Genomic DNA, 25,023 nt, shown 5'->3' with positions numbered 1-25,023 from the left:
TCACTATTCTCCCTGCCCTGCTGTCACAATGCTGCTTCCACCTAGAAGATACTAGTTCATCCTAGTGCCTGGAACCCCAGCGACAACCTCAGGCAGCCCTGCACTCACATCTTCCATATAAATATATGTGTGTGTGTGTTGATTTTCCTGACTTATTTCTTCATGTGGTCGCCACTGTCAATGGTCTGGGTCAGGGACTATCAATCCTTGAACTTGGTTTAAGGTGTTTCAAAACTCTTAGTGCCCCTATACACATCACAAAAGCAAATGCGAATACTTCTTGAAGGAAGGCACTTTCCATATAGGCCTCAAATAATTCAACAAGGTGATCAACAAGGTAGGTTTGTTGACATCTTCAGGAACAGGAAACTACAGACAGTGATAGAGTCTTCCCAGAACTAAGCAGAACTTCTGGGGAAAAAAATGCAACGACCAAAATACATACATACATACCTACTAACCTCAATGGATAAATTTAATAGCAAAAGAAATACGACCGAAGACAGAATTAGAGAACTGGAAGATAGCACTGAAGAAATTATTTAGAGCATCATTCCAAGAGATAAAAAGTGGAAAATGCAGGGGTGCATGGCTGGCTCAGTTGGAGGAGCATGCGACTCGATCTTGGGGTTGTGAATTCGAGCCCCATGTAGGGTGTAGAAATTACTTAAATAAATAAAAACTTAAAAAAAAATTTTTTTTAAAAAAAGATGGAAAATGCAGAAGGGAAGATAAGAGACATAGAAAATATACTTTAAAAGTCTAACATACAATTTATCAGAGACTTGGAAGGAGGAGTGAGGGAGAAGGAGGCCGTGGCCATTATGAAGATGTGGTGAAGGTCTGAAAAGGTGACCCTTCCAGCACTGAGCACGAGTAAAGGGTCTGCTGAAAAGAAACAGGTAGTCTCCATGTGTGTGCCTAGTGGAAGCTTCCTCTTCTCGGGAGTTGGAGCAGCAGAATCCAAGAGCTGAGGTCCATCTCCAGCCTCAGCTTTGGCTACCATACCCAGGTGTCTTTCAATTTACTTATTTTTCATCTGTTTCTAGCAGGTCCTTATTCTACATGTGAAAAATTTTTAAAAATCCAGTGTTTATTTTGGATTTTACACACATGGCAGACTGTCTCTAGGCAAAAATATATAGTTCAATGAATAAGAAAGTGTTTTCTTTATTCTGGCATTATTGATGTTAGAGACATCTGGGACAGGAAACAAATCCCTTTGGAGCCTGAGGGGCAGGCCTGCTGCCAATGATTGTGTGGTTTGTGCACTGTACAAAGGACAGGGACCCGAAAAGCAGCCGTGGCTTTGCTGGCCGAGCTGTGTACTCTGGATGGGGTCGTGTCTGCCAGAGGCACCTTCCACACAAAGCTGCTACACCAAGCTATGGTCAAGCTGGATTTGCCCAGAGCAGAACTGCTTTCTATTTTTCATAAAAGTACTCATTCATTAATGTGGTTCCACCAAACTGTCCATTGGAGAAGTATCTAATAAAAGATGAATCCCAAAATACATAAAGAATTTATACAACTCAACACCAAAAAGCCAAATAATCCAGTAGAAAAATGGGCAAGAAGGGGCGCCTGGGTGGCTCAGGCAGTTAAGTGTCTACCTTCGACTCAAGTCATGATCCCAGGGTCCTGGGATAGAGCCCCGCGTCAGGTTCCCTGCTCAGCAGAGAGTTTCCTTCTCCCTCTTCCTCTGTCCCCCCCCATGATCTCTCTCTCTCTCCCCCCCTCTAAAATAAATAGAATCTTAAAATAAATAAATAAATAATGAATAAATTTCAAAAAATGGGCAGAAGACATGAAGACCTTTCTCCAAAGAAGACATCCAGATGGCCAACAGACACATGATAAGATGTTCAACATCACTCATCTTCAGAGAAATGACAATCAAAACTACAATGAGATATCACATGTCAGAATGACTAAAGTAAAAAACACAAGAAACAAGTGTTGGCAAGGATGTGGAGAAAAAGGAACCCTCATGCCCTGCTGGTGGGAATGCAAACTGGTGTAACCACTGTGGGACAGTATGGAGGTGCCTCAAAAAGTTAAACATAGAACTATTCTGTGATCTAGTAATCACACTACTGGGTATTTACCCAAAGAATTTGAAAACAATTATTCAAAAAGATATATGCACTCCTATGTTTACTGCATTATTTACAATAGCCAAATTCTGGAAGCAGCCCAAGTGTCCATCAACAGATGAATGGATAAAGATGTGGTGTATATACACAATGGGATACTACTTGGCCATAAAAAAGAATGAGATCTTACCATTTGCAACAACATGGATGGAGCCAGAGAGTATAATGCTAAGTGAAATACATCAGTGAGAGAAAGACAAATAATACATGATTTCACTCATATGTAGAATTTAAGAAACAAAACAAATGAGCAAAGGGAGAGAGAAACCAAGAAATCAACTCTTAGCTATAGGGGAGTTACAGGGGAGGGGGAGATGGGAGAAATAGGGGAAGGGGATTAAGAGTACACTTATCATGATAAGCACTGAGTCATGCAGGGAAGTATTGAATCACCATATTGTACACCTCAAACTAATATAACACTGTACGTGAATTACACTGAAATTAAAATTAAAAACTTAAAAAAAAGGCGAATCCATTCTCAGTTACCACACAAGGCAGCCAAAGCTGTGTGTGTGTGTGTGTGTGTGTGCGCACTTGCACACACATGCATGATAGAGCATGGCTTGTAAGGGAACACCCAGGTTCACCTGGCACTAAGGAGTTTCCTGTGATGCAGGACTGTCCTGGCAAACTGGGATGGTTGGTCACGCTTTGGGACCCTTGTCCTTTGGGAATTTCCTCAAGTTGGGCAACTTTGGACTCATTACGTGAAGGATTGAAATTCTTGGTGTTTCCCCTTTCTCTTCCCCTGTGGTTCCCATGCCTCATGCTGACCTTTATGTTTAAAGGGCATAGGCCATGTCACAGTGGGAGGAAGTCCTCCCGTACACAGTATGCATCTAACGGGGATGTTCCGGGGTCGGCTCCTCAGACATCTTGGTTGACTTGGAAGGTTATTTCTTTTCTCCCCACCCAACCCTCCCATACGTGCTGCCTGACTACTACTCATTTTTTCTTACTCTTTGCAGCATTCTGTTCTCTTTTTTCTAACCCTGTCCTACATGCCTTCAGAACACTTTCTCTACTCTTTGGGTCCCTGAATACAAGACTCCTTGTTTTTTAACACCCCTGGTCTCCTTCTGAGCTTCTAGTTGTTTATTTGGTTTTTTTTTAAGATTTTATTTGTTTGTTTATTTATTTGAGAGAGAGAGAGAGAGAGAGCACTTGCAAATGAGTGGGGAGAGGGGCAGAGAGAGGGGGAGAGAGAAAGTCTCAAGCAGACTCCACACTGAGCATGTAGCCTGATGCTGGGGCTGATCCCTAGACCACGAGATCATGACCCTGAGCCGAAATCAAGAGTCAGATGTTTAACTGACCGAGCCACCTAGGCACCCCTGTGGTTGTTTTTTTAAATTGCCTTTCTCTCTCCTGATTATAAAAGTATATAAATTTGTTGTAAAATGTTTAGAGAGTACAGAAAAGAAATAACATTTTATTGCACTGCATTTCTTACCAGTATTTTTTCTATGAGTATTTTTATATAGTTCAGAACAGACTGTATAATTTTATATTCAGATCTTTTTTAAACTTAACATTGAAACATAAACATTGTTAAAATGCTAAAAACATTTTCCTATGACAGTCACATCAGCAAGATGACAGACTAGGAAGCTACAGGCTCTCCTCCATACAGAGACACAGAGTTAACCCCACGTATGGACCAAAATATCTCTGTAAGAACTGTAGAGACCAGATGAAAGATACAACACCCACACCCTTGTAGAACCAAAAAAGGATTCTAGCAAGAGGGGGGATGCTAAAATATATAAAGAACTCCTATAACTCAACAACAAATGGCAAACTACAAAAATGGCAAAGGACTGGAATAGACATTTTTCTAAAGATGATATACAAATGGTCAATAATCATATAAAAGGTGCTCAACATCATTACTCATCAGAGAAATGAGAATCAAAACCACAATGAGATATCACCTTATACCCATTAGAATGCTACTATCAAAAATACACACAATAACAAGTGCTGCTGACAATGTGGAGAAACTGGAACCCTTGTTTCAAATGGTGGGACTGTAAAATCGTACTACTGTGGAAAACAGCATTGATGTTCCCCCCAAAATTAAAAATAGAACTACCATACAATCTAGCTATCCTACTTCTGGGTATATGGCCAAACAAGTTGAAAGCAGGGTCTCAAAAGTATTTATACACCTATGTTCACAGCAGCACTATTCACAACAGCAAAGGGTAGAAGCAACCCAAATATCTACTGACAGATGAATGGATGAGCAAACTGTGGTATTACACAAAATGGAACGTTATTCAGCTTTAAGAAGGAAGGAAATTCTGTCACATGCTACACCATGGATGAACCTTGAGGATATTACACTAAGCAAAAAAGTCTGTCACAAAAAAAGACAAAAATCATATGATTGTGCTTATATGAGCTATCTAAAGTAGTCAAATTCATAGAAACAGAAAGTATAATGATGCTTACCAGAGCCTGGGGAGGGGAGGGGAGGGGAAAAGGGAAATGTTATTTAGTGGGTATAGAATTTAGATTTGCAAATGTTCTGAAGCTATTTCACAACAATGTGAATATAATTAACATCACCAAACTAGACACTTAAAAATGGTTGATGGTAGGGGCGGCTGGGTGGCTCAGTCAGTTGGGTGTCCGATTCTTGATATCGGCTCAGGTCACGATCTTGGGGTTGTGGGATTAAGCCCAGAGTCTGGCTCCTCAGTGGGTGTGGAGCCTGCTTGGGATTCTCTCTCTCCCTCTGACCCTCCCCCCACCAAATCTTTTTAAAAAATGGTTGAGGGTAAATTTTACGTTATGCGTATTTTTTACCAGTTTAAAAAAAAAACAAAACTTTTTCCTAGATATAATGTTCACTGATTATATTCTATTTTGTCACAGATTTACCTTAGTTGGCTTATCCATTCCCTTACTAGTCATTTAGATGAGCGGTCAGCAAACTTTCTCTTAAAGGACCGGTGAGTAAATAGTCTAGACTTTGCTGGCCATAGTCTCTGCTGTTATAGCATGAAAAGAGATATAAACAATGTGTAATGGGTGTGGCTGTGCCAGTGCAACTTTACTTACCGAATAGGAGGAGGGCTGGATTTGATCCATGGGCAGTAGTGGCTGAACCCTGGTTTAGGCTGTTTCTGATATTTAGTATTACAAATATTGCTGCTAATAAACATCTTTGTAAAGAAGTCCTTACAGATATGTTAGCTTCTCTCCTAGGAGAGATTCCTACAAAATAAGTTAATGGGAAAAAAGTCTGGCCATGGCTAAGGTCCTTGATCCATACCGCACAGGTTGAAGCGGCTCTCTGAATAGCGACCTGACCCTGATTCAGCAACACCCTGGGCTCTGCCCAAGGGAATGCCTAGAACTAATCTTCCTATAGTTCTAAGCACATGCCACCAAGTTCAGGTTCCTGAGTTGCCTCCGTTCCTCCAGATCCTTCAGCCCCTTTGCACTTGGCAATCATCCCAATCTCTTTCCTCCTCAAATGGTCCCTCTGTCTATGGGCTGCCTCTTCCTTCCCAATCCACTGGTTAAAGATGGCAGACACACTTACTTCAGCTCCTTCTGGAAACCCCACTAAAATAACAGCAAAAGGATTTTTTACAGGATAAAGTCATAAAAACATGACAAAATGTGGGGGACTTGAAAGCAGAAGGATGAATAGCAACCCACCTAGTAGACTTGAGAAGCTGAATCTTAAGCCAGTAGTGATGAAAGCAGAGACTCAGTTTGCATTGAGAATTCCCAAAGGTTTTGTGCCACAGGATTTGGCAGCACCGGCTATTCTGGAAGTGTCAGTGCAGATAGGATTGAAAATAGAAGGACTGGTTGGAAGTCCTTAAGGAGCAGTTATACCCCCACCCAAGCCCCCTCCCCACGTCCACATGCCAGACAACTGCATGACCCCCACCCCAGAACAAGACTAGAGGCTAAACACAAAATGTCTCTGGATAAGGGGACACCTGGAAAAATGGAGGATGGAGTACTATACTGTACATAGCACTCCACTAAAACTTTCTCAGTAAACTGAGTGAAAGCTTACATACCAAATGCTGAGATTCTCCCCATTCCACACTGGCTTGGCTCCCAGATCATGGGTAGCTAGGATGGTATCCACCTGGCAGGGGCTGGAAGATTATTTTCTGGAGAGACCTAAAGATAGCAAACTATAGGTTATATAAAGCAACAGCCTAGTCAGCACCACATGGGGAAGCCCATGTTGACAGCTCCCCCTCATGCTCAGACCTTCCTAGCAGCTTTTAAGCTCCCCATTTTTTTTTTAAGATTTTATTTATTTATTTGACAGAGCCAGCCAGTGAGAGAGGGAACACAAGCAGGGGGAGTGGGAGAGGAAGAAGCAGGTTCCTAGCAGAGGAACCTGATGTGGGGCTTGATCCCAGAACGCCAGGATCACGCCCTGAGCCGAAGGCAGATGCTCAACAACTGTGCCACCCAGGCGCCCCTAAGCTCCCCATTTTAAAACATAAATGGAAAACCAAGGATCACCACACATCTGAGAAAAGCCCCTAAAAATAGAGACCAAAACAGGAAAGGAAAAAAAGAGAGAAAACAGTGTGATGGTTAATTAATTTATTTTTTAAAGATTTTATTTATTTAAAGAGAGAAAGAGAGTGGGGGTGGGGGGGCAGAGGGAGAGGGAGAGAGAGTCTTAAGCAGACTCTGCGCTAAGTGCAAAGCCCCAGGCGGGGATCAATCTCACAACCCTGAGATCAGGACCTGAGCCGAAACCAAGAATCCGACACTTCACTGATTATGGCACCCAGGCACCCCTGTGATGGTTAATTTAATGTGTCAATTTGACTGGACCTCAAAGTACCCAGATATCTGCTTAAACATTATTTCTGGGGGTGTCTGTGAGGGCATTTCTGGATGAGATTGCTATTTCAGTCAGTAGATTGAGTCAAGTAGGTTGGCCTCCCCAACGTGGGTGGGCCTCACCCGGTTTGTTGAAGGCCCGAATAGAATAAAAGGCTGAGTAAGATGAGTTCTTTCTCTCTGCCCGTCTTGACCGGGGACATTGGTCTTGTCCTGCTTTCAGACTCAGACTGGACTTCAACCACTGATAATCCTGCTTCTTAGGCCTTCAGGCTCAGGCTGGGGCTATACCACTTGCTCTTTTGAGTCTCCAGCTTGCCGACTGCAGATCTTACACTTCTCAGTCTTCGTAAGTGTGGGGCCAATTCTTTACAGTAGCTCTCTCTCATAGTTGAGACTGGAGCAACACGGGTTTGAACTGCACAGGCTCATTTATATGCACATTTTTTATGGCACAGTGCTGTAAATATATTTTCTCTTTCCTATGATTTTCTTAACATTTTCTTTTCCCTAGCTTACTTTATCAAAAGAATACAGTACAGAATATGTTTAGGAATATAGTGTAGAACATACAAAGTATGTGTTAATTGTTCATTATCAGTAAGGCTTCTGGTCATCAGTAGGCTATTGGTAGTTAAGTTTTTGGGGAGTCAAAAGTTATTGCAGATTTTTGACTGCACAAGGGGTTGGTTCCCCTAACCCCTGTGTTGTTCAAGATATATACTGTATGTATATATCTCTATCACTCTCTATAAAACTGATTGTTTTTCTGGAAAACTCAGACCAATACACAGAGACTATGCAGGGAGATGAAAACCTAAATCACACGTCTAAGGAGAAAAATTAGAATTCAATTTTATTTTCTCTAATAAGAGAAATTAAATATTAAAGAATATGATTTTGTCAGATAGGGTTGAGTTTTGAATGGCTACAAATCATTGTAATATCTAAGTTTTTTTGCCACCCCCTAAAGAACCAATTTTTGTGCCTTTGGGGACAATAGTGCCCCTGTGAACCTATGCCTTAGAGAGAGAGAAGACACTGCATCTACGAAGCAAGACTAAGTTGATATTTTTAAAATGAACATTGAAAGAATAAAAAAGCACTCTTGGAATTTAAAAATATGAAAGCAGAAATTAACAACTCAGTGGAAGGTTCTGACTGAATCAAATCTCCCAGAAAGCAAAACATGAAATAAGAGAGATGGTGGGAAAAGAGAGAATAGGTTGTAAAACTATACTATTGGTTCAGAAAGTTCAACATTTTAATGATTAGAGTTCCAGAAAGAGAACGGGCATGTGTATGTGCACGCACGTGTTGGTAGTTGTAAGGAATCATTATAAATAATTAATTAGAGTAAATTTCCCCAAACTGAGGGTTCTGCATCTCCAAATTCAGAGCAGGGCCAACGGAGGGCCCAGCCCAACAGATGAGAACCCTGCAATCTGAGTCACCTCACCATGACTCCAGAGCACTGAGAACAAAAAGAATATTCTAAGACACCTATTCTCTCTCTTGGGAGGTGTCCTCTAGCTCCTGGTGGGTAAGAATCTTAAAGGTTGAAATAGCATGTCTAGCAGATTTGTCACAAGGATTTTAGTTAACTTGTGAGTTCTGGAAAGGAGTTCTGAAGATGCTAGATTACATTTTTCCCCCTTAATGTAAAGGCAGTATATGCTCATTAGAGAAAACATGAACTTTTCAGAAACATACAAAGAAGAAAAAGTATCAGCTGTAATTAAACAACTCTGGTCAAATATTTTGACCATTTAAAACTGGTTCTTTCCTAGGTGGGTTCTTAAAAAATATTTCTACCTAAACTTTTATAATATTTATTATTAAATGTAAATGAAACCATTCTTCTCTACATTTTTATATTCCTGCTTACTTAATTTTATGAGCATTTTCTTATTATTTTTAATGACTGTACAATATTCTAATTTGATATAATTTATATAACCTATCTCCTATTTTTAGATATTTAAGCTGTTGTTGCCTTTACACTACTGTAAATAGCATTTTCATGAAAATGTTTGTATAAATACTTGTAATTATTTCCTTAAATTGGATTCCCAAACATGGGGTTACTGAATCAAAGATTATGTAGATTTATGAAATTTGGTACACAATGCTAACTTGTGTTCTAGACTTGCATTGTCCAATATGGTAGTCACTAGCCACATGTGGCTACATTTATATTTAAATGTCATTTTAAAATCAGTTCCTCTGTTGCACTGGCCACTAGCCTTAGTCCTTAGTAATCACATGTGGCTAGTGGTTACCATATTGGACAATGCAGCCGGAGATTATTTCCATCGTTTCAGAAAGTCCTAGTGGACAGTGTTGTTTTAGAGAAGCCATACTTTTTGTATCTCCATAATTGATCTCTCCATCGTTTCACCAGCATTAAGTATTACTGTTATTTTAAGTTTTATTCATTTGATGGGTGAAAGAAGGGAGTCTCGAGTAATTGTTTCTAATTAGAGCTGACTATCTTGTTACAAGTTGTATTTCCTCTAGGAATGACCTCATTTTGCTAGTCATGGTATTTTTCTAGATGTGCTTGGGAAGTTACCGTGAAGGAGCTGTGTCACGTTCTCATCTCCATGGCTATGCCCTACACCAGGGTCTATGATGCCTCTACTGGAAACTGTGGAAATATTCTTTCCAAGTGATGGTGACAGTTGACACCCTCAGGTTTTCCATAGCCTCTCTTCCTCTTTTTCTTTTCTCTGGTATTCGGAGTGTTTGTGTTTGCTGTCCTAGCTGTCGCACTTTGGCTTAGTGGAGATATGGTTGGGCTGCTTCCCTACCTCTCAAGAGTGTACCCACACTGTCCTCCCTCCCCACCCCTGTACTCCAGCCAGAGCGGACCCCACAACGCCCTGTTTCCAGTGGGTACTTACCAAACGTGTCTAACGAAATGCCACACGTGAAAAGGGCAGAAAAGTGAAAAGTAGCTAATTTTATTTTTAATGGAATATTTCAGAGGCAGAGCCTACTTAAGTTTATATTAAATATTTGCTTCCCAACAGCAAACATGGTCCCGCTCCACTCTCTCGATGCACATGATTTATTTCACAATTTTCCCTTCCTTGCTTGTTGACTACTGTGAAATAGGAAACCAAATGCTGTTAAAGATAACTATGAATAACGTGTGAGGCAAGCAAGTATCCAGGCTGCAGTCTCTTCTCCTGCTTTGCCTTAATCCCTAGCAACAGTAAAAATGAATCCATAGAACCATTCAGGGATGAGAGAGGGGTGGGGGCCTTGCAGACAGGCTCAGAGCCTAGTGCCTAAAACATTGCCCAAATTCAGATGAAAGCAAATACCTTCAGTAGGTAAAGTAGATGGAATGCTGGATAAAAGTATCCTTACTTCTTATTTCCACAGTGAGGCCAAAATTGATCTTACGAGATAAGGTTGACCTAGAAAACACATTTGTAAGCATTTTCCTTCCTTTTCAATGACAATAAAAATGGACATGCTAGAACGGAGATTAAAACCAGAGCAAAGGCCAATGGGCTTATTGAGCATCTAGCGCCACCTTGCGGTACAACATCCAAATCCCAGGCCCTCTCGAGAACCTCAAGATTAAAGACGACAGCCTTCTGGAAGACGAATTAGGATTTAATAATGGGAGAGGTTATTTTCTTGAGGAATACAAACTAACAGAAATAGCTAGCACTTGGCTGGCACTTTTTAGTAAGCAAAGCACTCCCAAGTGAATGACCTCATAGCGCTAGCAGCATACCTGGGCTGTAGGTCACAGGAGCTCAGCCTTAGATGTGAAAGCTGAGGCTCTATAAAGCTGGTGACTCGCGGGGAGGGGGGGGGGGCGGTTAAAGTCCTGCACTCGAACCCAGATTTCCAAACTCCAAGTCACATGATACAATTTCATTAGCATTACTGTATGTAGTATAGACCAAAAACTCAAAGAAATACCTGTACTATATGGTACAGCATAGGATATATACTGTGTAGTATAATATATATACTAAACATAGCATATTTACTATACTATATAATATTATGGTCCTTATACTATTTTCTATAATACGGTTAACTGATACTCACTGCCTTTCTGGAGCTGTATTCTGTCTGTGAAGACAAGGCAATATTGGTGGATTCTTCATAGTCTATGATTCAATAAATGCTATTCAAGTTTTGCTACTGAACTGTGGCTTTGCTTTCCTGGGCCCCTGGGCACCCGACCTGTGGAAAACCCTGCTGCTGTACCGTCTTAACCTGGGATGCAATAATAAAGGTTTGCCTGGGGAGAATCAACAGGGGGACACAGAGGTAGTGGGACTAAAGCCTTGTTTTTATTATGCTTAGCCTTATTTTTGTTTCTTAATCCAATCCATTGGCTCATAGCTAAAACTCTGAAGGACTAGGTCATGTCACTCATTTAAGTAGATTTTAGAACCAACATTATTTTAAAGTGGGTCACTGAGAGGTTACCTTGCTCAGTGTCCAAGGTGGGTATGTCATTAGGCCAACTTCAAATATTCCAAGTGGAAACTCTGCAGCCCTTCCTTTATGGGGTAAGACTGTCCTTTATGGGGGACAGTCCATCCACTGTATTCCTGGAGAAAATGCATCGGGTGGATGGGAAGGACAAGTGATGGCATTCCTGTCTCTCCCTGGGGCAGTATGGCCAGGGCCTGGCTCAATTCGAGAGGGTCTCAAGAATTAGGCAGGGAGCCACGGTGGGTTCTTCAGTTATAGCAAAGGCTATTATTTGTGAAACACTGGTCTTGAAGAGGCACATAAATGAACTGAAGCAGAGAGAAATGGGCAAATGAGACACACTGGAAAGAGAACAAAAGAGAACAATCCTTCAGGCTAAGAATATATCTGGATGCGTTATTTTAGTCTATTTGGCCTCATTTTTCCACAGGGTTGCCTGACATGCTGCCTGGAGGCACACTTACAGAATCACAAGAGTGATGGCAAGGATCTCTTAAAGTGCTTATGCTTTCCCCTTCGTGGAATTTTAGTCAGACAGCACGGCTAAATTACACCATAAAACTTTCTTTACTTTTCAGGCCCGGTCATCTTATTTGCATTTCTATAATACACACACAGACACTTGCTACTTTTTTAATATAAAAATTATATATCCTCCTTTAAAAAAGTTAAACTATAAAAATATACAAAATGAAGAGTGACTTTAAATTTTCCTTTTTAAAGGGAGGCACAAATGGCAACCTCGTGAAAGGTCAGGACTTGTGACCTGGGCCCAGGGTCACGGGAGTTGGGTTCTTAGGACACTTTCGGAATTTGCTCTGAAGGAAAACTCTTGGAACGCACAGGCCTTCTTTTTTGTTCACCGTCTCACGAAACACATACTCATTCACCACTTCTTCATAACCTGTGTCCGTAAAGAGCCGAGCCAGGAATTCTGTAAAGCAAGCAGATCAACAATGCTCACCGTCTCGATCATACTACTACGTTTGCTCTGCAGTGTAAAGAGGAGAGCCCGGGTGGGGGCGGTGCTGAAAAGGACTTTTTTTTACTATAACAGAAATTCCCATGCTAAAATTTATAGAAGGTTTCATTTTGGAAAGTAACACACTACTACTTCCCATCTTACACCCAAATAGAAACCTCCAACTAAATAATTTAATCAAAAAAGTTTTAAGGACAACCTGGAGTACGGCCACTTTAACCTCTTATTAGTAAGAGTAAGTCCCCAAATAGTAAAGTTTGAGTAAAAAGAAACACAATTCCAAACTGGGTATAATCATACAAAGTCTTCATGTGTCCAATGTGTTTATATCAAGCACCTCATCTATCCGAATGGGATGGAGGAACATCTGTGACCAGAGTGGGGAAAACCGTCACTTTTGGGTGATATGCCCTAAGGAAAATTTAACCTCAATGATTCATCACTACATGTTAAATGAAATAAACAGAATGGCTATGCAGCAAAAACAAAGACTCTTAGTAAGAGCGCCACTCCGCAGAATGTGCTCTGTCGCACTCTGCAGAGATCACTGCATCTTCTCAATTATTCACAAGTGGCTGACTCAGAGCTCAGGAATCAGAAACATTAAAACAAATTTTTCATTTTTACCAGACATTTCTATGACTTTAGTTTTAATGGTAATCACCCATTTTTTATTTCATTTTAAACCCCAAAGAATATTTCATTTCAAGACATATAAATGTTTGTAAAAATGGAGTTTAAGAAGATAATTATTTTATGGTCCAAATTACTACATAGGCTTAAAATACCTAGTATAAGACCGAAATAATGATCAGTGTTTAGATGTTTTTATCAAAATGACTTTTGAAAGACCCCTTTATAGCAAATGTGTGTACTTAACACCTTTACAAAGGTTTCTTGCCTTTGTGACCTGGGAAGGTTATCTCCAGGCATTATACATTCCTACTTGTGTGTGTGTTTTTAAATTTACTTTTTTTTTTAAGTAATCTCTACACCCAACGTGGGGCTTCAACTCACGACCCTGAGATCGAGTTGCATGTTCTTCCGACTAAGCCAGCCAGGTGCCCCTGTCCTACTTGTTTTATTTGTGACTGAACAAAGTGAAGATCTTGATTTGCCCTCCCCCCTTTCCAGCACAGTTCCTAACAGAGTATACATGTGGCATGTCAGAGCCTATCCATTAACCCAGGCTCACTAACAAGACATTGTCATCAGAGGAGGCTTGTGAGCTTACCATGGTCAGAGCTGTGTCCCTGTCACCCCAGGTGCTGGATAAATGGTATGCACTGGAGATGGTCCCAGCCAGGACCTTGTGCATGTGTGCTCTGTGTTGCTGCCCCCACCCCCAACCAGTACCACAGTGATAATGCAAGCAAGTAAACAGAAATAAAAGCAGATTCCATTAACCTTACCATCAGTAAAAAAATATGATCTGGTTCCATCTTGTCTAGCATAAAAGTTTTCTCCAAGTTTGCTGCCAGCTTTAAATCTAAGCATGGCATGATCATACAGCCCATAGTCACGAAACAAGACGCTTTTGCCTGGTTTTAATACCTATGAAACAAAAGCAGGTGGCACTTGACATACTGACAGGTCAAATAAAACTTAAAATCTGATTGATTTAGGGATCAAAATAACTTATATTAGTGATAATTATGAAAAGAACCAGACTGAACCATCCAGAGTTTGAAGGAAAAAGGACCTCCTAATCAAAGGTATAGCAACACCATAGGGACCCATGCATTGGAGGGGTATTTCTCGAGCACTTACAAGGTCCAGGTCATATAATCAGAGGTCATATAATCAAAATGTTAATGTTTAAGAACATGCTTCTCTAAAGCATGTTCTCCCAACATTTTATTAGCCATCTCCTAGTATATGACCCTGCAGTCAAATTGTCTCTTGAAAAAAAAATGTCATTTTGTCTTCTTACTGCTTCTGGCTGGCTTTCCTCATTCTCAGTGTGGGGTGAGTGTGGGGGGAGACTGAGTGAGCCTCAGTGTGGGGTTCACTGTGCTACAATTCTGCACAGCTTGCCCACCCTGCTAATAATAGCTGATAGCACTCTGCAGTTTCTCAGACAGGAGGAAGGAGTGATTATCAGCCTCACGTGAAATGAGGAAACTGACACTAGGTAAGTGATTTGTCCACGATTCACACATCGCCACTAAGTGGGAGAGTCAAGACTCACATGTGGGTCAAAAGGCAGCATATTGTAGAGTCAGAGACATCTGTTCGCCCTGGACCTGGACAGGGGTAGGGGGAGGTGTTATTCCAATTCCACTCACACTACTAACAAGAAAGAGAGGCTATGGGGGGATGGGTAACTGAGTATTCTTCCCTTGTGCTATGCTTCTTAGTAGAAGATCCTCAGGACAGTGCAGTGGTGTAGGGAAGGGGATCCCTTCAGGCCCAGCTGGGAGTCCCTCACTAAAGCCTTTCAGAGATAGGTGTCACAGAGTAAGTGTCTCAAAACCTGGGAGGTGGCATCAGCAGGGTGTGGGTATAACCGCCTCTATCTTTCAAAGCAAACAGCATATGCTTTTCAGAATGAAAAGAAAGTGGCACACACTGTGACATTTGCTTTTTATGTGAGAATTCTTACAAACTGCATTAACACTACCAAATAAGAGTGGACTTTAAAGGGGGACACTAATTTTATTAAATCTTATTCTGATTCATCACATCAGTAAGATGATTTTTAAGACATGACACATACTATTACAACAGATTTTTGACGCAGTTTGACGTACTTCCTCTTCTGAATAGAGTATGAAAGATTATCCCTAATACTTCCAAGTGTGCTGCAGATTTTCTGACTTAGTAAACACGAGCATGCATTTTAAATATTGTCCATAAAGAGCCTCTTGGAGAAATACATCCTACCTTAGCTTAGTCTGAAATGCTAAGTTTTAAAAAATGTGAATAATTGCAAAGAAAATTCTGAAAAATTTAACTTACATGAAAAAGACTGATTCTTAATCATAGGAGGAAGGAAGGGCAACATGGGACAGGAGAAAGAACACTCACTCAGGAATTTGAAAACCTTGATTCACACCCCAGTTCTTCCGTAACTAGCTGAACAACCTCGAGCAAGTAATTTCATCCCTGTGTTTTCTTTTCTGTAAAATAGTAAGTTCGATACTAATGCCTCCGTTGATCCTGGCACTGTATAGCTAACCGGGCATTTCTCACCGTTACGTTCTTTCACTCACCAAACAACTCCAAGAAGTAGGGTAGGGTAGATCTATTATACCCACTTTACAGCGAGTAAGGCTCAGAGTAAAAGTGACTTGCCTGAGGTTTCAAGGCAAGTTAAGTTGGTGGCACTGGCAGACAAGTACCCAGGTCTTCTGATGACAAATTTTGTCTATTTTCACATCAACATTCTATTCCAAAAATGAGGGAATTCAACCTTAAGGCTGTCTTTCAGCTTAAACTTGCGTAGTTTAAAACATTCTCTAGCGTTAACATCCTACAGTAATCACATCTACCTTACGACAGCTTATTTCTGTGGTTGTTCAAACAAGGCTTCAGAGCTGCCCAAAGACTGTCTTATTATCGTTGGAGGCTGAGAGATAACTTCTCCTTCTGGTAATTTCCTGATGAAGCACATGATTTCAACTCAACCACTCAGTTACTATGTATGAGGCCGAGCCAGCAATCCACTATTACTGTGAACTTTTTCCAGATCAGCAGAAAAAAGATTTCTATTAGGGGGGAAAAATAGAAAGGATCGCTGAAATGGAATTTGTTACTAAAGAAAGGTTAGAACGGGGGCCAAGTGTGAACTGAGACAGCTCAACTCAATTAAAAAAATATATATATAACATTTCATTACTATTAAAATACAGAGAGTGTATTCTACGTTTCCATTTAAGTCAAGAATAGGCATATCCTCATCAACACTTGACTTTGTCAGACTTCTTAATTTTGATAATCTCACGGTGTCTCACTGGGGTTCTATTTTATATTTCCTGGGTTAGTGAGGTTATCTTTTCATGTGTGTGTTCTCTTCAATAAAATGACTACTCATGTCTGCCATTCTTCTGTTCATCTGCTTGTCTTTCTTACACACGAATTCCTCACATATTCTGGATACTGATCTTTTCATCAGTTCTACAGACTTTAAATTTTTAAATTCCTTTGTATTATATTATCTTTTGAAGAACAGAAACTCCTACTTTTATTATAATCATCTTAATGCTTAGAATGCTTTGGGTCTTGAAAAAGTTTTCACCACTCAGAGGTCATAAAGATTCTTTCCTGTATTTTCTTCTTTTGTCTTTCCTATTTAAGTCTTCAATTCACCTCAGAATGATTTTTGTAGAGGATGTGAGGAGGACAATTTCACTCTTGCCTGCATGGACACTTGGTGGTCCCAGCAGCACCCACTCAACAGTCCTTCTTTCCCCAGTGATCTTCATTATCACCTCCATCATACAGCAAATTTCCATTTATGCATGGCTCGATTTTTAAGCTATCACATTCAATTTGTCTGTCCCTCTGTCAATACCATTCTGTCTTAATTACTGTAGCAGTAAGTCCTTATATCTGGTAGGGTATAAATTTCTCCCAACTCATTCTCCTTCAGGAGTGTTTTGACCCTTTGTTCTTTTATGTAAACTTAGAATCAGTTTGTCAATTTCTTCAGGGGGGAAAAAAAAACACCCTACCAAAAAACCCCTAAATAACCAAACAAAAAAATAAATAAAATGTATAATATTAAATGGAAAAGTAAAATTGCACAATGCATGTTACTCTTTTTTAGGTGTATAGCTCAGTGACATTTTAAGTATATTACATTCATCTTATACTTCTGTAGTCTTTGAATACTTTTTAATTAGACAATTACATTATCTGCAAATAGTGAGTTTTGTCTCTCATCCTTATTTTTTTCCCCATCTTTTTTTTCCCCTTGTCTTTTTGAGCTGATTAGGACCTCCAGTGTAATGCTGAAAAGAAGTACTGAAGTAAGCACTTTCATTCCCATAAAGTTCTAGATACTCCTTATTCTGTCCCTGTCTCCTACTTCTCCCCAATCCCTGAAACCCTACATCAGGGAAATCACTGGTATCCACCTCTTCTGAATGTTCTTCAGATTCTTGTGCTAACAGACCGTCCCCTAAGGACACAATTTTCCCTGCAACCTCTCAAGCCAGGGCTGTGTTCTCTCCACTCACCCTTGTACCACTGGGCTTGGAGATGAGGTTGGTGTCCTGCCTGCTCTCACCACTACTTTCTTGTGTATTCTTTTTCCTCCCTAAACTTACACCTAGCCCTGACTCTCTTATCATCAGATTATATCATCTGCTATCCTTTAATGCTACTGTCATCTATTAGTTCCAGGGTCATTTCCCTATTTAATGATTGAATGTATCTTCTGGTTTATTCTCCTATCCTTAATACTACTCCATTCTTAGTTCTGAGCAATTTCACAATATGCGGATTGTCCTTCCAAATATGCTGGCCTCTTAATGACTTGAGCTTCTCTCTTCCAAGATCTTGTCCTCCACCCTCCTGGACTACTCACTCCCATGATAATGTCCCCGAGTCTTGTCAAGAGCAAAAAGTATAGTGGGGGAATGGGATAGACCGGTGATGGGTAGTAAGGAGGGCACGTATTGCATGCTGCACTGGGTGTTATACACAACTAATGAATCATCGAGCCTTACATCGGAAACCGAGGATGTACTGTATGGTGACTAACATAATATAATAAAAAATCATTAAAAAAAAAAAAAAAGAGCAAAAAGTATAACCCCTCCAGTCTCTCAATGTTATACAAGTCACCCTAGCCACTCGCCCCATCTTTCCAGCTCTCTCTAGTTTCCCATCTTTAATCTAATCATCATTTGCCCTCACCTGGACCTTCAAATCAGGTGATCCTACCTTCTCTTCCCTGATGCCCTCTCTTCCCTCTTCACCCAGCTTGAGTTCCACGCCCATTTGTGGGGACATGCTGGGTTCTCATCTGCTCACATACCATGGGCAGGGAAAGGGGAAGTAAGGAGGAAAAAAAACCTTACAAAACCTCACAAGCAGAGAGCTGAAACTAACATGGCAATACCTGAATTTCTTAAAAAACATTTAAAACACCTACTTTTTCAACTTGCTGACTGCTCTTTTCTCCCTTTATAAAGCAGGCTGATTGAGGCCCCTGACTCACTGTACAGGGAAGGCTTACAGGCTTTCTAGACTATGTGCCTTTGCACTTAAGTGGCCCCCAGGTGAGCTGTGTGCTTACCACAGGTCACCTGTGTTGGTTCCCAAACTTGCTTATGCCAGCTGTACTTAGATTTAGAATTATATATGAGTACATAAACAATGCAATATGCAAAAAATGAGCACTTTTGTTTTCTAAAAGTACATTCGATACTTGATAAAGCAGCACTGAACAAACTGCTATTTAATTAGGTGTGGGAGAAGCAAGGGTAAGTCTGGGTAAAAATATTAAAGAATCTGCCCTCACATTACTTTCCAATTGTTTTTAAGTCTCTGCTCCACTTTTAAGCTTTTTATTTATTTATTTGAGAGAGCGAGCGAGCCAGTCAGTACGAGCAGGGGGAGGGGCAGAGGGAGAAGCAGACTGTCTGTTAAGCAGGGAACCCAACTCAGGGCTTGATCCCAGGACCCAGGGATCACAAACTGAGCCGAAGGCAGACACTTAACCAACTGAGCCACCCAGGAGCCCTTCACTCCACTTCTAAAGAAACCAAAACTCTACTGTATATGTGGTTCATGTAAGAAAAATGATAAACAGCCCCCTACTCAAAGAAAAGGACATGGCTCTATATGAAAGAGTAACGAATGAATATTAACATATTTTAAGTTATAATAAAATGTTTAAGGTAAGAATGTACCTTTTTTACAATTTAATTTAGTTGATTTTTAAATGAATCAACACTGTTGCCATAGATGTAAGAGAAATTCTACTACAGTTTACAAAGCAGCCTCATTCATGATCTCACCTGCATCTCCTAGTAACTCTGAGAGACCCCATTTTACAGCCAAGGAAACTGATGCCCAAGGAAGAAGGTGAGATGATACGTCTTGAGTCACATGACATCAGAGTGTCTCTTTACTTCCTGAGTGCTACAGCAGCCTCCTGATGGCCAGAGCAGTTGGGCTCTTCCCATTCTAGTAACAACAATGGCTGACTTCTAAAGAGCACTTACCATGTTCTAGGCATCGTGCTAAGCACTTTATACATATTTCATATATTTCATACAACCTAGTATCTCAATATTCTATAGGTAATGAAACTGAGGCTCAGGGAGGTAAAGGAACTCGTTTAAGCAGGAAAGCCAGGTGCTTCTTGACCACCGAACCATACTCTCCCCTCACTTTCCAGCAGGGAATATCTGCATGTTATTCCATGTACAGAGCCCAGATAATTGCAGAATCGTCCTTGCTCCAAGGCTGGCCAAGGTCTAAAGAGCAGTGATGGCTACCAGAAAAATCAGAATTTAGGGTGAATGTTTTAAAAGTAGGAGAACCCCTTTCCATACACTGACTACAGAGCCTACCCTAGTGAGAATGAGACTCTGCGAATCTAGACATGAGCCTCAGAAGGGAGGTAAGCAAAAAGATCAGGATGTCCAACCTCTAGGCTCCAAATCACTAACCTGGTAAATATTTTGTAAGACAAGGTGCATCTTATCAGGGTGAACAGCAGACAGTACAAATATCAACATGACAACATCCACAGACTCTGGGGGCACATGTTCCAGAAGGTCATCTTTGGTTAGGTCACACTGGAACACCTTGCATCTTTCTGTGTCATATAAAGGATTTTGCTAGGGAAGGGGGAAAAAAGAAAAAAGAACTTTAATACACCATCCGTGTTGACACACATAGAAAAATTCAGCATCAAAAGGAGATCCAATGGAAAAAATAAAAGGAGATCCTATTTCCACTTGTGCACTGCTGCACAAAAACCAAAGATCACTTTGTTACTGGGTGAAACTGGGTGATGCAGCATCTGTACACTAAAGCATGCACTATTCAATACTGCTAGGAGGAGCAAGAGTTCATTTTAACAAATCATCTTTAACTAAGGAGACAACACAAGCTATCACATATTCAAAGCTGAGCATTCTAGAAGTATATATTTCTAAAGGGATGATAAAACTGACCTATACTTCCTTAATCCTCTCCTTTGAATCACCTATTACAAGTCTAAATCCTCTGGGAAGTCCTTCCAAATCCACTCATGGAGATGCTCCCACAGTTCTTTGGGGCATACTTTCCCTTGAGGCAGCAAGCTAAGTAAACCTAATTTTTCTTCTTTTTTTTTTTTGCCACAAGTGTGTTCCTGTACATGGTGGATGGTGGGTTTAAGAGCATTACAAGAAAAGATAATGTATAAGAGTATCATAAAGAAAGAGTATCATAAAGTATAAGGCATTATAAGAGCATTATAAAAAATATTAATCTCGGGGCGCCTGGGTGGCTCAGTTGTTAAGAGTCTGCCTTCGGCTCAGGTAATGATCCCAGGACCCTGGGATCGAGCCCCACATCAGGCTCCCTGCTCAGCAGGAAGCCTGCTTCTCCCTCTTCTACTCCCCCTGCTGGTGTTCCCTCTCTCGCTGTGTCTCTCTCTCTGTCCAATAAATAAAATCTTTAAAAAATAAAAAAAATAAAAAATATTAATCTCTTCTGTAGTATAAATAAGGACTCGAATAAACACAGACACAAAAGTACTGGGTGGGAAGACTCAATATTGAAATGTCAATTCCACCCATAATTCCACTTCTAAATCCAACGCGATCTCAAGAGAATCCCAATGGATTTCTAGAAATCCATGGACAAGGCAAATTTAATTCATCTGGAAGCAAAAATCTTTAGGAATAGCCAAATCAATTTTTAAATTGAAGAACAATGAAGGTACACTGCTGACATCAAACCATATTACAAAATGTAGTACTAAAACAATGAGGTTTGAGAATGGGGACAAATAAATCCCTGAGACAGAACAGAGTCCCCGAAACAGACCCCCTCTATATAGAGGAATTTAGTATTGCATATGACAAAGATGACAAGTATATCAAAAAACCATAGATAATAAAGGTGACAATTATCAAGGAAGAAAAATGAATTTCTTATTCTATTTATTGTTTGAACAACTAGTTCTATACTTACGTTAAAGGATGATTGGTTACCCTGATGAATTAAAAGTCTTCTACTTTTAGTTCTAAGATGTAGAGGTATAAAAATGTAGCTCCCATTCTTTTTAAATTTTTTTTGTCAGAGAGAGAGAGGACAAGCACGGGAAGTGGCAGGCACAGGGAGAAGCAGGCTCCCCTCTGATCAAGGAGTCTGATGTGGGACTCAATCCCAAGACCTGGGGATCATGACCTGAGCTGAAGGCCGACGTCCAACCAACTAAGCCACCCAGGTGTCCCAGCTCCCATTTTTATAATAAGAAAACAGATGGAGAGACAGCAAAGTAATGACTTTTTTGGGAACCCATCAAAGAACCACCAGCCATCCCAAAATATGGCGATAGACAGACAAGTGCCTTCCGGGAGAGAACAGGATCTAAGCATTTGCTTACTTGAGGCAGAAGCCTCCAGACTGGAAAGATAAAACTAGAAATTTGATAAACTGCTGGAAACTGAGTGTGGATGTTATAGTGTGAAGCCCCTGGGGGCTGAAGAAACAGGGGTGTTCCCATTCTTTTGTAGGTATTTCCTCTAGGAACATCATGGAGCTCTCACAGACAGGACGGTGCTCCATCTTGTTGCTGGCCTTTCTCATCTCTTTTAAGGAAGAAAAGATTTAAAATGCAGGGGAAAGGCCATCTGAGGCCTACAGCCTTAGGCTACTGGTGGAATACCACTGCCACTGGGGGAAGGAAATTACTCTGCTCAGACCTAGTTTTAATCTTTTTTTTTAAATTTTATTTATTTTTTTAGTAATCTCCACACCCAATGTGGGGCTTGAACTCACAACCCCAGGATCAGGAGTTGTATGCTCTTCTGACTGAGCCAGCCAGGTGCCCCAAACCTAGTCTTAATCTGAAGGGAGAGTGGCATCTACCCTAGAAAGGAGGACACTGGTATATACCTCCTGAGGAGGGAAGGGAGAGAAAAGCTCTAGTCCTGGAGCAGCCGAAATACTTGTGAAGACCACACTCCTGAGGCACAGGCCCACTATACAGTTCAGAAACTGAGAATCAGAACATGAGGTAACAATCCCTTCTCCCGCATCTTACCAACAAGTGTCCAGTGCTAATAACAACAGTGGACTGCAGCTGGGAAAGCTGCAAGAGATAGGCTCTTTACAAGGAACAGTACAAAGAGAAGACCCAAAGCCAAAAAAGGAGACATGAACCAACTCACCAGAGAAGTCTAAAGTCTGTGGTGTCCATAGCAACAATAAGCCTCACAGGTAACTACAGCAACAGATTTCAAACACAGCTCAACTCCTGCCTAGATTATTACAAATCCTTATTACCTCAGTATCCACTGCCCTATATAACATATCCGCCATTCAGCAAAAAACTACAAGGCATAGAAAAAGGTAAGAAAAAACAGTCTGAAGAGACAAAAGCAATCATCAGAACCAGACTCAAATACGACATAGATCCAGAAACTAAAGTTTGGGCGTTTAAAATAATTGTGATTAAAGGCTCTAATGAAAAAGACAAAATTCAAGATCAGATAGGTAATTTCAGCAGAGAAACAGAAACTACAAAAAGAATCAACTAGACATTCTAAAAACAAGAAACATAGTAACAAAAAGAAGAATGCTTCTGAAAGACTCATCAAAGCTTACTGCTTTAGAAGGAATCCATGAACTTCATGATAGGATGAAAGAAATTATACAAACTGAAAATGCAAAGAGAAAAAAAGTTAAAAAAAAAAAAAAAAAAAAACCACCCAAAACACCATCCAAGAGCTGTGGGACAATAGTAAATAGTATAACATATATGTAATTGGAATCTCAGAAGAAGAGAGAACAGAGCTGAAGAAATAATGGCCCAAATTTTCCCAGATTAATTAAAAAACTTAATAACCAAAACTTAAAAAAAATATACAGGCAGTTACGGAACTCCTAAACAAGACATAAAACCTTAGAACCTTGAAAAGATTAATAAATCTGCACATAATTTAAATTTTGTCAAAAGACAATACCATAAATGCTAATTAGAAATGTTTGCAAAAAATCTAACAGAATATTCAGAGTACACCCTAAAGATAAGAAAATGACAAAAAAATGGGCAAAGGTTATGAACAGACAATTCATACCATAATGCAAAAACTCCACCTGAGGGTTCTTTTGTGTTTTATTTACTACTTAATCCCCTAAAACTGGCACATATGAGGCTCTCCATAAACATATCTGGAATAAAGGAACTCACAACCACAAGAAAAACTAGTGCTTATTTACATTTATAAGGAATAAACATTAAAATATGGAATATTACTTTTTGCACATAAGATTGGGAGATATAAAAGACTGATATCAAATGGGGAAGGCAGGACACCTGAATTACTCAGCTGGTTAAGCATCTGCCCCCGGCTCAGGTTATGATCTCAGGGTCCTGGGGTTGAGCTCCATTCCCCTCCCCACAACTCCCTGCTCGGTGGGGAGCCTGCTTCTTCTCCACCTCCCTGTCCCCCACCACTTGTGCGTGCACGCTTTCTGTCAAAATCTTAAAAAAAAAAAATGGTGAGGGCATAGACAGAATGGTAGCTATACATTAAAATTTATATATTAAATTAAAAAATATATATATGAAATATTAAAATTTAAATGCTTTCTCTCCAAGGAATTCTCCTATCACCATAGAGAAAAGTATACACACGTGTTTTGGGGAGCAGTGCGTAATGCTGATTAACCCTATTTGTAAGAGTAAAAAATTAGAACTGATTTAAACAAATATCAACAGGGTGATTGTTAAGTGTGGTAGATCCCTCCTATAGACTACTACAACAGATAAAATATGGTAGACCTACACGTACTAAGATAAACTCTGTAAGATACGACGCGGAGTGAAGAAAGCGAGTTATAGTACAATGTAGTTATAGTACTATGTTATGTTACTATTATAGTTCTATCAAAAACACTTCTAGGGGAGCCTGGGTGGCTCAGTTGGTTGAGTGTCCAACTCTTTGATTTTGGCTCAGGTCATGATCTTGGGGGGTCGTGGGATCAGTACCACACCCAGCTCCATGCTCAGTATGGAGTCAGCTTGCCCCTCTCCTTCCCTGTCTGCCTCTGCCAGCACCCCCCGCACACTTTCTTTCTCTCCAAAATAAGTACATAAACAAAATCTTTAAAAACAACAACAACAAAACTTCTAATGGACGCTAAAACGGTTAAAGGTTGATGGAAAATTGGGTATTTGCCAAAGTATCGCCCACATATTTGCTAATGGCAAAAGGTAAATATTTGTACCCCTTAAGAGGGTACATCTTAGGTAGGAATTAGGTAGTTTACTACCTTAACCCAGTGATCAAAACTAAAGTTAGCAACACTTATAGTGAGGTTACCAGACATTAATGCCTCTGGACAGGATGCAGTATCACAGATACAACATCACTTATTATGGTCTTTTTG

The 25,023-nt window shown here is 40.3% G+C and overlaps 1 protein-coding gene across 11 annotated transcripts in view; it reads right to left on the bottom strand.

Moving 5' to 3' along the window:
• Nucleotides 1-25,023, bottom strand: part of METTL6 (methyltransferase 6, tRNA N3-cytidine) — a 50,410-nt gene that overhangs the window by 21,389 nt on the left and 3,998 nt on the right. For 5 of the 11 annotated variants that reach the window (XM_087870194.1, XM_087870190.1, XM_087870191.1 and 2 more), the window contains 4 exons: nt 20,082-20,252; nt 13,866-14,007; nt 12,315-12,405; nt 9,943-11,812 (listed from right to left, as the gene is read on the bottom strand). In XM_087870194.1, the coding sequence (XP_087726320.1) occupies nt 11,671-11,812; nt 12,315-12,405; nt 13,866-14,007; nt 20,082-20,252 (546 nt within the window). In that variant the 3' untranslated portion in view covers nt 9,943-11,670. Of the gene's footprint in view, nt 1-5,834; nt 5,948-6,208; nt 6,315-9,942; nt 11,813-12,169; nt 12,406-13,865; nt 14,008-20,081; nt 20,253-25,023 lie in introns of those variants that run through there. The other 6 variants (XR_015727860.1, XR_015727859.1, XR_015727862.1 and 3 more) reach the window with 5 other exon arrangements.

Source organism: Ursus americanus, chromosome 20, assembly GCF_024610735.1.
Source record: "Ursus americanus isolate L20-20 chromosome 20, mUrsAme1.1.p, whole genome shotgun sequence".
NCBI lineage: Eukaryota > Metazoa > Chordata > Mammalia > Carnivora > Ursidae > Ursus > Ursus americanus.
Note: the sequence above shows the minus strand (reverse complement) of the source record. Positions and strands in the feature narration are given on the sequence as shown.